Raw genomic sequence first — 17,388 nt, 5'->3', positions numbered from 1 at the left:
GAGAAATTGAACCCTTGAGATCTACAGTGTGATGTTTTATAAACTGAAATATTTGATTTTCTCATAGATTTTAAAACATTACCTTAACAAAATAATTATAGCTTTAATGTGATGTCATAGATTTGATTAACGCTATATTTCAAAGTATACTATAAAATATTTATAGTGTGTCAATATATAGTTTCTAAATCTAATATATAAAAGGCTATATGTATGGCTCTGTTTCCATATTTTCAGACTCTCTCTCTCCTCCGAAACTAAGTCGCAGAGCAGCGATAGGAGCCTCAAATGATTGGATTTTTTTTACTTTTATGAGTCTTTAGCCGGTTAAAATAGTTTTTAAGGGGTCAAAAATGAAAAAAAAATCATTACACATTTTGTACATTCATCTTAGTTTATTTTTTATTTTTTAATTAGTTAATGTGTGTCATGTTGGTACAGTGGTAACCAGCTTTAATGTTGCTGTTTAGATTCTAACTGATATCACCCAAATATATATATATTTTTTTACTTTTGAAATCACCACTCTAATAATATATACAAAATCTGAACAAAGTAAAATATATTTAAACGTATTTTACGCCGACGGGCAAAAGCCTCCCCACCCACGAGTAAATATATATAAATTTATATAATTGTAAAAATATCTCTTACGAGTAAATCTACCAGCCTTGCAAAAATATGTGACTTGCTAGTTCTCATAGTATTTAGCATTATTCAGTTATCAATGCATCCATCTCTTTAACTCGTTCCTTTGAGTTTTTCTTTTGCCCTGATAGGTGGTATGAGGGGCGTGCAATAAGTAATACCTCTGACCCACTTCCAGTTATCTGATCTAGCTGAAATTTTTCATGTGCAATGATTTATATCTCTACGGGTTATGTGGCAAATTACAGCTCTGAACTAATTGTGGTTTCTGTTTTACAGGTGTTTGAACCGAGTCAGGTGTGAAATGGAGCCTGTTGAATGTTGAGCAGTGATCCGGTTTTTGTATTTGAAAGGACGCACACCGCAGGAGATTTTTGATGAAATGAAAGATACTTATGGTGATAATGCCCCATCATATGACCTTGTAAAACGCTGGCATCGTGAATTTGAACATGGCCGGAAGTCTGTAGAAACAACTCCCAGACCTGCCCCCCCCCCCCCCCCCCCTTCTGCCATTGATGAGGCATCTGTCCGTGAAGTTGAGGCTGCCATTTTGGAAGATCGGCGCATTACTATTCGCCAAATAGCCCAAGATGTCAAGATTAGTACAGGGTCTGTGGAAACTATTATTCATGACTATTTGCATATGCATAAGGTGTCTGCCAGATGGATTCCCAGGTTGCTCATACCATTCCAGAAGCGAGAACGTGTCGAGTGCTCGCGGATAAATTTGGAGATGTGTCAAGAAGATGAGTCAAAGTATTTCAAAAGACTGATTACACAGGATGAAACCTGGGTCCATCACTATGATCCAGAGACCAAAGCCTAGTCAATGCAGTGGAAGCACTTGGACTCACCACCTCCAAAGAAAGCAAGGGTGCAGCCCTCCGCTGGCAAGGTCATACTCAGTCTTCTGGGACCAGGACGGAGTAGTGATGACAGATTTCCTGGCAAAGGGTATCACAATTACAGGAGCCTATTATGCTTCACTTTTGAGGAAATTAAGGGAAGCTATCAAAATCAAGAGGCAGTCCAAGATCAGGAAAAGTACCCTCCTCCTGTAGGACAATGCTCCGGTCCACAACTCGCATGTCACCAGATCAGAAGTATGGGTGTGTGGTTATGAAATCGATCCTCATCCTCCCTACTCTCCTGACCTTGCATCCTCTGACTTTCACCTCTTCCCAGACATGAAGTTGTTTTTGAAAGGAAAGTGTTTCCCAGATAATGCAGCCTTGATTTCTGAAGTCACATCGTGGTTGGAGGACCAACCTGGGGGTGTTCTACAAAAACGGTCTCCAGAGCTGCATCAAACAATGGGAGAAATGCATAACTCTGGGTGGTTCCTATGTAAAGAAAGACTAATAACTGTGCCAAGTTTCGTTGCTCTAATGCTATGGGAAGTGGGTCAGGAGCATTACTTATTGCACACCCCTCGTAACTCCTTAGTAAAAAAAATAATTCATTGTTCTGTTTGCAGAAAACATGTTTTTCTTCCTTGTTTATTTAATTTTTTTTATTTAAAAAATTAAATTTTTTTTTTCTTTTTTTTTATATAGCCGAAAGATCTTTGATGTCCCTTAGTGCTGATGATGCAGATGCTTGGTCTCAAGGTAGTTCGGATGTGTTAATGACATCCAGTATGGTCAGTACACGAAAACAGCGAACGTTATATGTACCGTATCGGGATTCTGTCCTCACATGGCTCTTGAAGGATAGCTTAGGTGGTAACTCGAAAACCATCATGATCTCAAGTAAGTATCTTGTGTCCCCACGCCTGTTTTACAAGTACTTCAATTAAGTATGCTCTGAACCTGCTACACTTGTGTCTTCCCCCTCAAACAAACTTGAGAATCAGCAGAATACCTCCTCTTCATTGTAAAAATCTGTAGATACTGAAAAGCTTCCTACTCTAATAGCTTCTTTCCTTTTGGAGTCCTCTCACTTTTTCCTACTGTAGCAACATGCAGAAATTTAAATGTAATGTAAACAAACGTCGTGCTACACAACTCCCCATTTAGGAAGGCTCTATAAATCTATTCTGTAATTTGCAGTAGCCTCTTATATCTCGGGGGCAATTTGCCTTGTTTTGTAAAAAAAAAATAAAAAATAAAAAAAAAAATTTAGTAAAACTTAGATTTTGTGTTAGTGGAAGAGTTGGAATGACCAAGGTAATATGAGAGGAAATTATAAGGGTGACTTTGAAAGAAAGAGGGATAAGTAAAAACCTGTGCAGAGATAGGTTAGTTTGCAAGTCAATTTCTGAAAGCATGTAAAACAGACATTAAACGGAGTATAATGATCATAAGGAAGTCATTCATGTATGTTGTGGTTAGTTTTATGTCTTGCTGAATTTTCTCATTTTTTCAGAATACACTTATTTAAAAAAAAAAAAATGCAGGGATTTTTCAGAATAAGTTTCCCATTTCAAGTTTCTATTTTCATGTTTCCTTTTTCAAATATAATTTCTACTTTTGTAGTAGTACTAATTCTTCTAATGCACTCACACCCACCACTTCCTCTCCTAGCCCCGGTCTATTGACAACAAACAGAGCAGACTTTCTGTCTTTTGGAGATTAGTGTATTAGAAGAATTATGGTTGGTTTTATGGGAAAGAGGGCGAGAATTCCCAGGATTTAAGAGGAATAAAAGTTCTTGCTCAAAGTGATGAAGGACCCAGCAGTTTTCAACTTTCTAAAAAGAAATCTTGTTTGAATTGTGTAACTGTTTTTCATTATTAACCAGCAGAATATTGCCATTGACTGAGGGATGAATTTATCAAGCATGTGTATGTAGTATGATGTATAAGAGTGAACCTTAGCCAGTGATGGTTGTGGACATGTGTTGCATAGGGAGAAATCGTAGGGGAATGATGTGATGAATTTATAATATGAGTCGTAAAGACTGGTTTAAATCTGATGACTTCAGAGGAAGATTAAATCTGGACAATATAGGGAGATGTGTATGAAAGAGGAGACTTCAGTAGTATGGTCACATTGAAAGAATAAAAGAAAATTCTTTGGTTAATAGAATAGTTGAAACTGGCAAGACCTGTGGAAATTCCACGAAATGAGAAATATATTTAATCAACAAATATGTTTGCATAAAGCTGATATTTTTCTGGATAGCCAAAAAATTAGTTCTTTGGACAGAAGAACCAATAACGCACAGCAAATATGAGTTTATTAACATTTCTATGAAAATAGTGCCACTTGTATTTTAAATATAGAACTGACCTAAATGATATAAATGAATATGTACTAATAAATACTCAACAAATAATATTGTTATATAGTTCAATACAAATAATAAAATCACATTGAAAGAGACAACCTTTAATTTAGTCCTTCAGTCCAGCATCTCTTGGCAGATAATGCCCCCCCCCCTCCCCATTCCTTTGAAATGTTCTTTGTTTTTTGTTGACTTCTTTCTTCGGTGAAGAGCTGCTACATGTTGGGATTACCACAAGTTCTTTTCTCACATAATTACAACAATTATCATATATTATAATATTCGAAAACGAGGCCACATCAAAGGGAGATAACTCATATTCTTATCCATATTCTTATCTCATTCTTTTTAAAACCAAATTTTACAAATTTGGCCTTTTTTTGAAGCAGTTTGCTTTTATAAAATTGTATTTGACCCTTTTCAAAGCTAACATACATACTAACTAAGGAAGGAACAATCAGAATATTAAAGGAAACCAATGCGATGGTTAGTTATTTAAGCATCATTAATTTATGCCACTAATTCAATAAGAGATTGATCAGTTTTGTTATTCTTCAATCATTCTCTTTAGTAGATAACTGTTACAACCTATGCACTCATTTACTTAATTTTCAGCAATTAACATATTGGCGGATTTCATAAAAGATTTTGTGATAAAGAAAACTTTGAATCTTTGTTCTAATCTAATTTTTTAAACATGGCAAGTATTTATTGTGGGAATATCTAGCTCCCCAAAAGGAGTATTCTGACTGCTCCAACAAAAAGGAACTCTGCTTTTCTAACTGAGAATAGAATAGATACTACACTTTGATCTCACCATGAAGTGAAGTTGTCTTTGGATAAAGTAACTGGTAGAGAAAACGAGGGATAATTTCCTAGTTTATAGGTGTCTTTGTGTTTTTAAAAAATTTTTTTTTTTTTTTAAATAAAGAACACGCTTTCTAGTGCTCGTACAATTCCTGGTATTTTTTGTAGTTTTATTCATGTATCACATTTCCTTAAACATCTGGCAAACTCAATGTGTTTACCTATTATTTTGTTTTATTTTTTCCACAGCTATCAGCCCAGCCAGCATCTATTACAATGAAACTGTGAGTACACTCCGTTATGCCCAGAGAGCCAAGAGCATTATTAACAAGCCCAAAATTAATGAGGTAAGACTTGTTTCAAATCGCTTAAAACTTTTTTGTTTATGAATAGATTAAGTTGTCGATGAAATGGTGTGCAGATTCCTGGCTGATGATTCTGAACTGAATATTGTTAAAGATGGTATTGCATATCCCATTCCAAGTTCAAAGAGATGTAAATCTTAATGCAAAGAAAGAAACAATATTACAAATACAAAACCATAATACACCTAGACTTTTAGCTTACCAACCGGCTTAAGAAACATCTTCTTGACCTTCCCCTATAAGTGGTCTCTATAACATAACCCCTAATGCTTTGATTACAATAGTCTTGTTTGGGGTTTACAAAAATAAATGAAAATAAAAATGAAACTTTGTCACAATCAGATTTAATAACAAAAATAGCGTAGAACATTTTTTTTTTTTTACAGTGGGATTAAATGACTGTAGGAATAATGGTTTAAAAGAAATTAAGGATATTTTTTGGGAACTGTAGGACAAAATATTCAACAAAATTTGATCTGTACACTGTTAATGTGCTAATATTATAAACATTGCTCATGTTTAAATATTACAAAAAAAATATTTTTAGGAATTAAAGTAAGATAGTTAAAAAAATAATGATTAGAATTTGAATGTTTGTTATTAAAAGCTTTTTTTTTTTTTCACTGTTAAGGTCTTTTAAAATAGCCTTTAGTAAATGCAGTAAGCTATTGCTACCTTCTTTGCTACACCGCATTAAGAACACATTGCTATACCAATTCTCAATCATAAAAGTTAAGCTTGAATGAGCCTGGTTGGTACTAAATGAGTGACCATTTGGGAATACCAAGCATTATATCTGGAAGGATGATAAAAAGAAATAATTATCTCACCTATGCTAGACTGGGGAAATTTTAATTCTGTATTCCCTGGAAACTTCATCCTTCAGATGAAACTGAGTAAGCAAGAACGGGTCATCTGTGGAACACAAGGCCACGAGGCTGCTTCCCACCCAGCATAGTAGTTTTCAAGTCCTATGTTAACAAGTTCCTGCTGAGCCACCCTTTTAAATAAACAAACACTACCCAAGTTCCACCATTACCTATAATCAGTGTTGTCTCATCAGCTACTTGATACTCTTTAACTCTTATCCCCAAGTGGTCTTTCTGCCTTAATAAGCAGTGATTTCCTCTCCTGGTAATAAAAGAAAGAGAAAAAAGCCCATTCAGGGTACATGCTGCACCAGAATAAGAGGACCTCTTTTTTTCCAGATTAGATTTGGTGATTTATGAGGAGTGTTCCAAAAGTAAAGTCCCTTAGTTTTTCTTTTTTTAACTTAAAAAGTTAAACAACTACAAAGATGGGAGTGGTCCTATTATACCGAGCAACTTTTTGTGATCCAGAATTTATTTTTCTACATAGTCACTACCATTTTCAGTGCAGTTTTGCTGGGAACTATGTAATTGTTTATATGAAAGCAGACACATGTAGAAATATATTTTTTAATGATGTAAACAGCAATTGGCATGTAGGTGAATGATAAGTTTGATTCCATAACAGTATTATCATGCACTTATGTGCGTTCTTTTACTGCACTGGATGTGATTGTTTCCTTTGTGTTGAGCCAATCCAGTCGGCACTGCAACAAAGAGTCCTCACACCAAGCAAAGCAACAAGTCCAGTTTATAAACAAATAATAATTATTTTTGGAGACTACAGTGGGATTCGTTTTCTGATGATCGAATGGCAGACTTTCAAAATGATTTTTTTTTTATTCTAGCCGACTGAAAGACACCAATCCCACTTTACACAACAAACCCAACCCTCTGTTCTAGAGAACTATTGAAAGCCAATTGTCTGGCTGCTCTCAGGAAAATCAACTCCCCACTTCAAACGTTCATTCCCCCATTTCCTTCTCCACCTCCTACTCCTCTGCGTAGGAAGAGGTCTGCTCTAGCCGATATCTCCTGAAATTTTTTCTCCCATGACTGGTTTTGACCTTTTGTTGTTGTTTGGAGGGTGACTACTTGAGACATACACTGAAGATAACATCTAATTGTAGATGATCCTGGACATTGTTCCTCTCACAAAGCTAACCCCAGCAAAACTTTTCCCACTCCATAAAGGTCTCATTCTCTTCAAAAAGAATATCTCTTGGGTGGTCTGACTCTAATCAGAAATATTTTCAGTTCTCTATATAGCCCTTTTCACTTGGCCAAACATCCAACAACTGCACGTCACCCATTCATATGCACCAAATAAAACATGCTATTCAGCACATTTGCATCAGTATTCCTAGCTGGAAGTTTTTGTTTTTAAACAACAGAATCAAAATAAAGTAATTTGTCGTAAAAGACTATGATGGTAGACAAGAAAATTATGATCAGCTATTCAGAATAAAATGTTGATTGGTCAGATGCATTTCTATTTAGGTTTAACTTGGAGAATTTGACTTACAGAGTGTATTTATATTATTTTTATATTTATCTGGTGAAAGCTTTAAGAGTATCATTCAAGTTGGTGTAAGTGGTGTCTTGAGTTTTCAGATTATTTTGGCAGCCTATATATTATCCTTTTATGACAAGTATATGGCAAGTTGGGGGCCACTTCAACTGCTCAATCCAGGTTGGGGCTTGTTACATCTGCCAGAGTTTCAATTTATCAGATCTTATCTTTATTTTTTAAATCTTTTTTTTTTTTTACGAAGATGTACACTTGCTACTACTCCATCATATATCATATCATCATCATTAATAATAGCATATATCATCATCGTCATATCATCGTGTCATTATCATGTCATATCATCGTGTCATTATCATGTCATATCATCATATGTCATATCATATATTATCATATCATCATATATCATCATATCATCATATATCATCATATCATCATATATTATCATATCATCATATATTATCATATATTATATCATCATCATATATCATAGCATATATAATCATCGTCCGATCGTGTCATCGTCATCTCGTATAATCATATATATATATATATATATATATATATATCATATACCATTGTTATATATATAAATGGTCTATGATATATATGACATCGTGTCATATCATAATAATGTCATCTCATCAAAGATAGTAATTATTACTCATGACACTGATTTTTCTTTTCAGGATTCAAATGTAACTCTCATTAAAGAATTACGAAGGGAAATAGAAAAACTAAGAGACATGTTAGTGACTGCTCAAACAGTAAGTGCAATCATGTCAATTCCGTTGACATTTCAAAATGTACTCTTTTAGTGGCCAAGCACGAGGCATGTGAATGTGTTGTCTGTGAAGGTTTCTTTGTTTTTCTTCAGATTTTAGATATTAAGTCTAATTAGTAGTATTCTGATGTTTTCAAGTATATTTGTTAACATTTTTGTTTTTGTTCAACTGTTCATACATCCCAATTTCTTTCTGTTTCTATATCCTCACCCCACACCACTACAATTCTCCTATCCTCATTTCAGCCTTTATTTTTATAAGTTTTCAATCTTCACGTTTTTATTTCCATAGTTTCTCCCTCCATTTGCATGTTGCCAGTTTTTTATTTCAAACATATTTCCCTCTTCTTCATGTTTCTAGTTTTCCCTCTATTATTACGACTTCATAATTGTTCTCCCTCTCAATTCCTATACACCATTATGCTGTCCTTCACCCATGTATCCCATGATGTTGTTTTCCCCTTCTATACACATTTATCCCATGTTGTTTTCCTCTCTGTATACCCATGTATCCCATGGGTTTGTTTTCCCTTTCTATACCTATGTATCCCATGTTGTTGTTTTCCCTTTCTATACCTATGTATCCCATGTTGTTGTTTTCCCTTTCTATACCTATGTATCCCATGTTGTTGTTTTCCCTTTCTATACCTATGTATCCCATGATGTTGTTTTCCCTTTCTATACCTATGTATCCCATGATGTTGTTTTCCCTTTCTATACCTATGTATCCCATGTTGTTGTTTTCCCTTTCTATACCTATGTATCCCATGATGTTGTTTTCCCTTTCTATACCTATGTATCCCATGATGTTGTTTTCCCTTTCTATACCTATGTATCCCATGTTGTTGTTTTCCCTTTCTATACCTATGTATCCCATGTTGTTGTTTTCCCTTTCTATACCTATGTATCCCATGTTGTTGTTTTCCCTTTCTATACCTATGTATCCCATGTTGTTGTTTTCCCTTTCTATACTTATGTATCCCATGATGTTGTTTTCCCTTTCTATACCTATGTATCCCATGATGTTGTTTTCCCTTTCTATACCTATGCATCCCATGATGTTGTTTTCCCTTTCTATACCTATGTATCCCATGATGTTGTTTTCCCTTTCTATACCTATGTATCCCATGATGTTGTTTTCCCTTTCTATACCTATGTATCCTATGATGTTGTTTTCCCTTTCTATACCTATGTATCCCATGATGTTGTTTCCCCTGTAAGAGCCTTTTCTAGTCTCACACAAAAAAACGTGTTCACATCTCAAGCCATATTTCTTGTCATATACATATGCACACACAAACATACGCGCACATGTACACGCAAGTAGATATATTAACGTTCACGTATATACTTGCATTCACGTGTATACACACACGCTAACGTATACACATGTACTCACATACGCACACAAGGGCAATGTCACTTCCTCTTTCAAAGGAAATCCACACATGTGCAAAAGACTACCGAAAACAACTATAAAAGCAAGAGACAAGCTGTTTCCAGCCCTTTTTGAATCAGCTCTCGAGCTGAGAGGTTCGGCGAACCAGCCGCCTCCCTTTCGGGAGGTGTGCACCCATGCACGTCACGTCCCCTGCTACTGTATGTGTGGGGGCAAGAGTTAACAGACAGTACGTACACCTTACACGTTTTCTATCTCCATGGCCTGGATTGACTTTTTCTCATTTCCTCTCTCTCTATACTACAATACTTTCCTTCTCACCAGCTAACAGCGAGAGACACACACCAAACTGGATTGACTTTCTCTCTTTCTCGCTCTACGGCAATAGACTTTCCTTCTCACCAGTAAACAGCGAGAGACGCACGCCAAACTAAACACATGTAATACCCTTTTCTTTCATTTGTTTCTTCACGAAATAAATTCTAGTTCGTTTACTTCAAATAAATGCGTTGTTCGTTTCTTCCTCAAAGCAATTCATTTTTCCTTTCTCAATGCAATTCATTTTTCCTATTTTGTACGATTGGGGGATATGTATAATATATCCACCAGTCCGCTACCCCCCCCCCTATACCTAGGTATACCATGATGCTGTTCCTTCTCTATGCCCATATATCCCTTGATGTTCTCCCTCTTTATACCCATGTATTTCATGATATTGTCTATTCCCATGTTCTCCAATGCTCAGTTTTTTCTTCAGATCTTATATTCTTATAATTTTTAACCTATTTCTATGGACCCATAATATTTATTCGTAATCTTATCTATTTCCTTCTATTTCAACACACATTTTTTTCTCTATCATGTTTCTTGTCCATATACCATATTTTCTCCATTTCACTCATTATTCTCTTTGCTCTTCACATTTTAAGTCTCATTACCATTTTTATTTTTTTTTTAACTCCTTATATATATATATATATATATATATATATATATATTTCTTTTTAAATTATGGCTTCATATTTTGATATTGGTGTTTTTATACATAACGTTTTCATTGCTTTAATCATTTTTTAAATCGTTTTTCTGCTTTCAATGTTTTTATTTTTCATGCTACACCATTTTATTTATTTCAACCAATAATTTAAATTCACATTTTTTTTCCTAAATTATATGAACTGTAAAATACCCCTGGAGAACTATAGTCTTGCAATTTCTCTAACAGAATTGCTGGCTTTATGTGTAAGACTTTATTTTTAGTTTTCCTTTTGGATCAATTTTTCTGAATTTTTCTTTTTTATAATTCAAATTTAAAAAATTTATTTGAATAAATTTATTTCATAATTTGAAAAAAATTTTTTAAAGGTTAAATTAGAAATATTTTACCTTTTTTTTTTTGAAGCCTTTTTTTCTTTTCCATTTAAATCTAAAATGGTCTTCCAATTGCGCTTTCCATTTTTTTAAAAACTTATATAGAGCTTAAGAAATAAAATTCCAAACAAATTTAAGAAATTTAATTTGTTTTTAGTCTAACTCATATAAATTGAATGTAATTTGTAGAACTGATCAACAGAGATCAAGTAAACACAGAATTTCTATCATATTTAAAACAATGTGCTTGAGTATTTTCTTGTAGATTAAAACCTGTGTTATTTCTATTAATCCTAGGTTTATCAATATCATTAAAACTTGTACATTGGTTTGACTTGCAATTTTGATAGACATGTGAAGATAACTCTGGTTACAGCTGATAAAACATTGTGAATTTTCAAAAAACAAAATGAAAACTCTGGTCCCAAATATAAATCATGTAAATAAGAATACGATGAGTTTTTTTTTTTTAAATTTCATGTTTTCTAATTTCATGTTTTCTAATTTGTGTTTTAACCCCCCCCCTTTTTTTTCCTTACATCATTTAAAAAATATTTTGTAGTTGCAATTGGCTTTCTATGCTATTTGTTTTGAACACTTTTGTGGATTGGCTTATTTATATTTATGCATGTTTGCCTTTTCAGCTTTTCCCCCCTGACATTAATACGTATATGAAATTAATGGCGTTTCTAAAATGTAATACTATTTTTAAATGATTCTCCTCACATTGGGTGCTAATTGACAGGACAAAATGGGATTTCTTGTTTTCAGAACAAATTACTGAAGTTAAAAATAGTAATAGTGTAGAAGTCTTTCAGAATATTTTTATCAGATTAAATAAAAAAAAAGAAAAATGATCTATATATATTCAAGGAGTATGGCATCATCCTTTGGTGACCACTATTCTAAGGTCCACACTGATCTGAAGTAGTAGAATCCCATTTCTCATTTATATAGAATTGTTTACAGACTATTTGTTTAAATTAAAAGAAAAAAAAACTGTCATTTTGGCTCCCGCTTTCCTTAGTTCAGCTATTTTTTCCCAGTGTATGTATTTTTTTTTTTTTTTTTTTTTTTTTTTCATGAAAAAAAAAGTGAGATTGTAATGTATTGATATGAGATTTTACTTATTCCCTTAATGACAGTTTCTGTTTACTTACCTCCCCACGAGTTTTTAATGTGGGGGAAAATTCAGCTCCCCCAAAATGGGCACTCTGAATTGGAACAAAAATTAACATTATCTCAATATGGAAGAATTCTGATCGAGAATAGAAAAGATGAAGACTGGAACAGACTACATTTTTCTCTTACCCACAAGGTCATCGTGACTCAATGGCAATTGCCATGATATAAAAAAAAACAAAAAAAAAACAATCAATTAATATAATTAAAAAAAAAATTTTTTCCTCCAGAAGTGCCCGATATTTAAAAAAAAAAAAAAAAAAAAAAAAAAATCTGTATGATCAATGTACTCATGACAAAACAATATCATATTCCAAAAATTATGTAAATTGATTAATTTTATTTTTAAATAAGAAAATCAAATCTTATGGACATCGAAGGAGTGATTGTTTTACAGTACTTACATCAGATTTTTCTTGATTTTTGTTTTTTAATATAGGTGGAATTCTAAACAAGAACACAGATTTTAATACTTTTTACTATTTTTCTTTTTATCAACCAACTTTTTATTAAAAAAAAAAAAGTTCTTTTAACCAATTTAGACAAATCCTTATCCTTAAATTTGGAGATTCATACCAGACGCCCTCCTCTCTATTGTACTATTCTGTCCTGTTGTCTTTTAGATTATTTTATTCATCTTTTACTAGTTTTTTTTTGTTCATTAAAAGAAATATTTTAAAAACCATCCATGGCAATTTTTTTTTTTTTTTTATAAAAGGCAATATTAAGACTAGGTAGTCATATCTGCAAATTTTATCCTTTGTGCGAGTGTGTATCTGCCTCTGTGCTTGTTATGTATATATTAAAACACTTTTTTTTCATCTTCTTGCCACATCCTTTCAAAAAAATATTGTTTTTGTTTGTTTTTTCTTACTTTTTTTATTTTCTAACAGAAATCTGAACCAGAACCCTGTCCTGATACTGTTGAGATGGTAATTGTTTTAACATGGCATTGTCCTCTATATACCCTCATGTTTTTTTTTTTTAATTTACAAAAAAAAAAAAAAAGCTTACCTATGTCCTTTTCTGCTACCTCACCTCTTTTTCCACCTTCTCCTATTACTACATTTTTAAGAAACAATTGATGGAGGGGGAGTCATTATGTTGAAAGCATAAAGATATGAAAAAAAGCCTACTCTTATGAAATTTTTTTTTCTTGCCAATTTTCCATAGATCCTCCCAAATTTCACATGCATAGGTTTAATAAACAAAACATACTTTGTCAATTTTTCATAAATCCTCCTAAATTTCATATACTTAGGTTTAATAAACAAAACATACTTTGTCAATTTCCCATAAATCCTCCCAAATTTCATATACTTAGGTTTAATAAACAAAACATACTTTGTCAATTTTCCATAAATCCTCCCAAATTTCACATACTTATGTTTAATAAACAAAAGTACTTTGTCAATTTTCCATAAATCCTCCCAAATTTCACATACTTAGGTTTAATAAACAAAATGTACATTATTAATTTCCCATAAACCCTACCAAATTTCAAATTCTTAGGTTTAATAAACAAAGCCTACCTTACACACATACATATCTGGATATATATACAATAAGTTATGAAAATATATATGCCAATTAAGCTACATAGAATATTACGCATAAGCCTGACAAATTCTCATGAGGATGAAATGCAGAATATTCTGTGTAGCTTAATTGCCATATATATTTTCATAACTTACTACCTAGCTCTACCTATGTATTGAGCACTGTTGAAGTAAATACTGAATTTTAATGCATAAAATTATACCTTCGTATATTAGTTTATGTGATTAAAATAATATATATACATATATTATTTTAATACTGCCTTTGTTGTCCACATACACACTGTAATAGATTCAATTCCACATTGTCATTAAAACTTATTTTTAAAAAACAAAATAAAACAATCAAATGTTAGAAAAAAAAAAAAATGTACAAAACTTTGAACTTTTAACATTACACCAAAAAATACTGACCCATTTTTTTTTTTTTTTTTTTTTTTTTTTTTTTTTTTTGAAATGTGGGTGAATCAGCATGTTTAAATCCATCCAAGAAAACATTTTTAAATTCTGACTTTGCTTTTTTTATAATTTTGTATTTGCATTGCTTTCCGCTACATTATCAAGAGACGGCACTTGTACAGTTCAATCAAGACATTAAAAACTGAAAATATTGAAAAATGGTTATATTGTACGTATCCGTTTTGGACTGAAGATCTCCGAAAAAAAATTTAATTTAATTTGATCGAGTAGTTTTTTTTTTTTTTTACAGCGGAAAAACACGTTCTTATGAGAGCGTGTTGAAGTCAGCCGTTGTGAAATTTGCTGGAGCTGAACAGCATGCCATGGGGAGATAACTCAATGTAAAGTGCCGACACTCCCTTCCCATCTTTAATTCTAGCTTTTCTTCCTAAAAATCGAACCTTTTGCTTGGTATGAAAACAAATTGTTTTTTCGCTGTAAAAAAAAATACTTGATGAAATTAAGTGAGTTCTTTTTTCGGAGAACTTCGTTTCATAACGGATATGTGAAATATAACTTTTTCTTTCGATATTTTCATTTTTTAATGTCTTGACTAAACTGTACAAGTACCCAAGAGACAATTGAATTAAAATGAAATAAAAGTAAAACAACGTTTGCATAAGAACTTGTTTAACAAAATGGAGAAAAAAAAATCCTTTTCTTATACAAGTTAAACTCTTCGACGACCATTTAATTCATTAGACTATTTTATACGTCAGCTTGTTTTAGCTTTTTATTATTTATCTATATATGTTCAAAATAGACTTCGTAGCTTAGTAGAGGATGCGCTTTTCTCTTCCCTGCAATCTCTTTCTCACAGAAGAGATGTTGCAAGCCTGTCTCTGCTTTATCGTTATTTTCATGGCAAGTGCCCATCTGAGCTCCGATCTATGACCCCCCCCTTGCCAAACTTTCACAAGAAACACTTGTCTAGCTGAAAACATTATTAATAATTTCCCCCACTCTTTATCTGTGCCTAAACCTAAACATAGATTCCATGAACAAAGTTTCTTTCTTAGAACTGCACGCCTGTGAAACTCTCTTCCGTTTTCCTGCTTTCCAGCTGACTACAATATGGTTGTCTTCAAGTCGAACGTAAACAAGTTCTTGATGAGCCGTTCCACTCAAGTTAACAAATTTATCAAAATTCCATTACTAACGATTACTATATTGTCCAATTGACTACTGTACACGTTTTAATCCTTATCCTCGAGTGGCCTCTTGACCTTGATAAGTGACGATGTCTATGGAAAAAAAAAATTTTTTTTTTTTTTTTTTTTAGATATTTCTCATATCTCCCTAACATTGTCTCCTCCCCAACATATCTCCTTCCCTTTCCTATCCATCTATATACAGTACAATCTGCAAAACCTGATTTAGTAAAAAATAAATATCTCCAAATGTAAAGAAAAAAAAATGTCCTTAGAAGATGTATTATACTGTTTTTATCTTGAGTGTTAACCTCTGACCCTTTTCAGGTATGTATCTTGTCGAACTCTGAAATCTTTCTGAATTCGGAATCTGTACAGAATTTTGAGCAAACCCTTTATTCAATCCATGCAAGGACTCGTGGTGTAGTGAATAAATTACTTGATAAATTCAGTTGTAAAAATACTCTTCTGGAGGTTAAATGTTCAATCCTTACTGCGGGCGACACTCAAAAATACAATTGTGAATTACTTAGGACTCCTACAGAGTCATGGCTGATGAAACAAGAGTGTACTACCCTCATGGATTAAATAAAGGGTTCCATTCGAAATTTCTGAAGATTCCCAAGTTCAACAAAAAGATTTCAGAGTTCGACAAAATACATGTGAAGAAAGTTGGAGGTTACATCCACTGAAACGTTGTGTGAATAACCCTCAAGATGAGAACAGTAGTCTGAATAATCCAAGTAATATATACTTAGAAAGAATTGTTTTGTTTACTAAATCCAGTTTGCAAGTAGTAAAATGTTAACAGAAAAGTTTATTGTTCATTTCTTTTTTATTTATTAATTTTTTTTTGTTAATTTTTATTTGTTAATTACACATTAGTTATTGTAGAAATATTAAGCGCATCTTTCATATAATTTAGAACATTAACATAGCTTTATTAAATCGTTTTCTTATCTATATATAAACAAGGCAAGAGCAACCTCTTTCTAGAAGCAGGCAACAAGAGACATGACTTGTTAGGTTCTTTGCATTACTTACAAAAAGGTAATTATTTTATGAAAAGTAACCACTTTCGTTATAGAAGACAATCTGTGCATAATTTGCCTTTAAAAGTAAAGTTTTTTTTTTTTTTTTTTTTTTTTTACTTTGGTAAAAAAAAATCTCTTCAGTAAAAACAAAAATTGAAGTCTTCACATATTATTGGTGATACTGATATTATTAACACACTGCTGTTGTAAAAATTTTAGGATAAGAAAAATTATATAAAGATTTTTAAATTGTTTTGTAAATTTTTAGATGCAGATTGATAATTTGGATTGTTCATCTTGTAAATACACCCAAAATATCTGATGATTTGATGAATTATCGAAAGTATTAAAATGAAAAACAAACACAAAACTCGTGGAACTGATATATATCCATCTATGAATTTTGACATGAATGAAATATAAACTACAGTCGCGTCTATGGACATATCAGAACCCACACTAACAACTTGAATGCCTATGGAGAGAACTTAAATGTCTACTAGACACTATCCTCGAGTGTCTAAGATCTCTTTCTACAGGGGTTTGTCAGGACAACTTGGCATGAGGATACTTTTCCCCAGAAGTAAACCCTGACCAAATATTCAATATCACATAGTATTCGCAGCCCAAATAAGATCTTTTTTATGGCTAATCCACATTAGCTTTTACGGGGAATGGTGCATCTTCTCCAAGTGATGTTACCTCGATTGACAACATGAAGCTGGATACTCCACTAGACTAGATGAATTCTTATCTTGGAATCCAGTAAGACCAAGAGACCACAAGAAAGATATACTACAACATATGAAAATGGTTAATTAGGGAGAGGAAAATTATGTTCCCAATTTCCTTACTAACTCGGTGTTTGAGAGATAAGGAACTTTAATGGAACATTTTAATATCTATGCATCTCGTATAGAGTTCAAGTGTTCACCCCAGGTAGTGGGCCTGTTGATCTGAGAACTTCAACTGAAAAAAAAAAAAAAAAAAAAAACTTT

General features: G+C 32.7%; 1 protein-coding gene across 7 annotated transcripts in view; it reads left to right on the top strand.

Moving 5' to 3' along the window:
• The window catches only part of LOC145277684 (uncharacterized), a 377,033-nt gene that overhangs the window by 280,865 nt on the left and 78,780 nt on the right, over positions 1-17,388 (top strand). For 4 of the 7 annotated variants that reach the window (XM_080129369.1, XM_080129366.1, XM_080129368.1 and 1 more), the window contains 3 exons: positions 2,208-2,402; positions 4,936-5,033; positions 8,141-8,218. In XM_080129369.1, coding sequence (XP_079985495.1) covers positions 2,208-2,402; positions 4,936-5,033; positions 8,141-8,218 — 371 coding nt within the window. Of the gene's footprint in view, positions 1-2,207; positions 2,403-4,935; positions 5,034-8,140; positions 8,219-13,080; positions 13,120-17,388 lie in introns of all 7 variants that reach the window. The other 3 variants (XM_080129364.1, XM_080129367.1, XM_080129363.1) reach the window with 1 other exon arrangement.

The sequence above is a fragment of the Euprymna scolopes genome, chromosome 6 (assembly GCF_053919585.1).
Source record: "Euprymna scolopes isolate OS-2025 chromosome 6, ASM5391958v1, whole genome shotgun sequence".
Lineage (NCBI taxonomy): Eukaryota > Metazoa > Mollusca > Cephalopoda > Sepiida > Sepiolidae > Euprymna > Euprymna scolopes.
The sequence above is the reverse complement of the archived record's forward strand: the minus strand, read 5'-3'. Positions and strand labels throughout refer to the sequence as shown.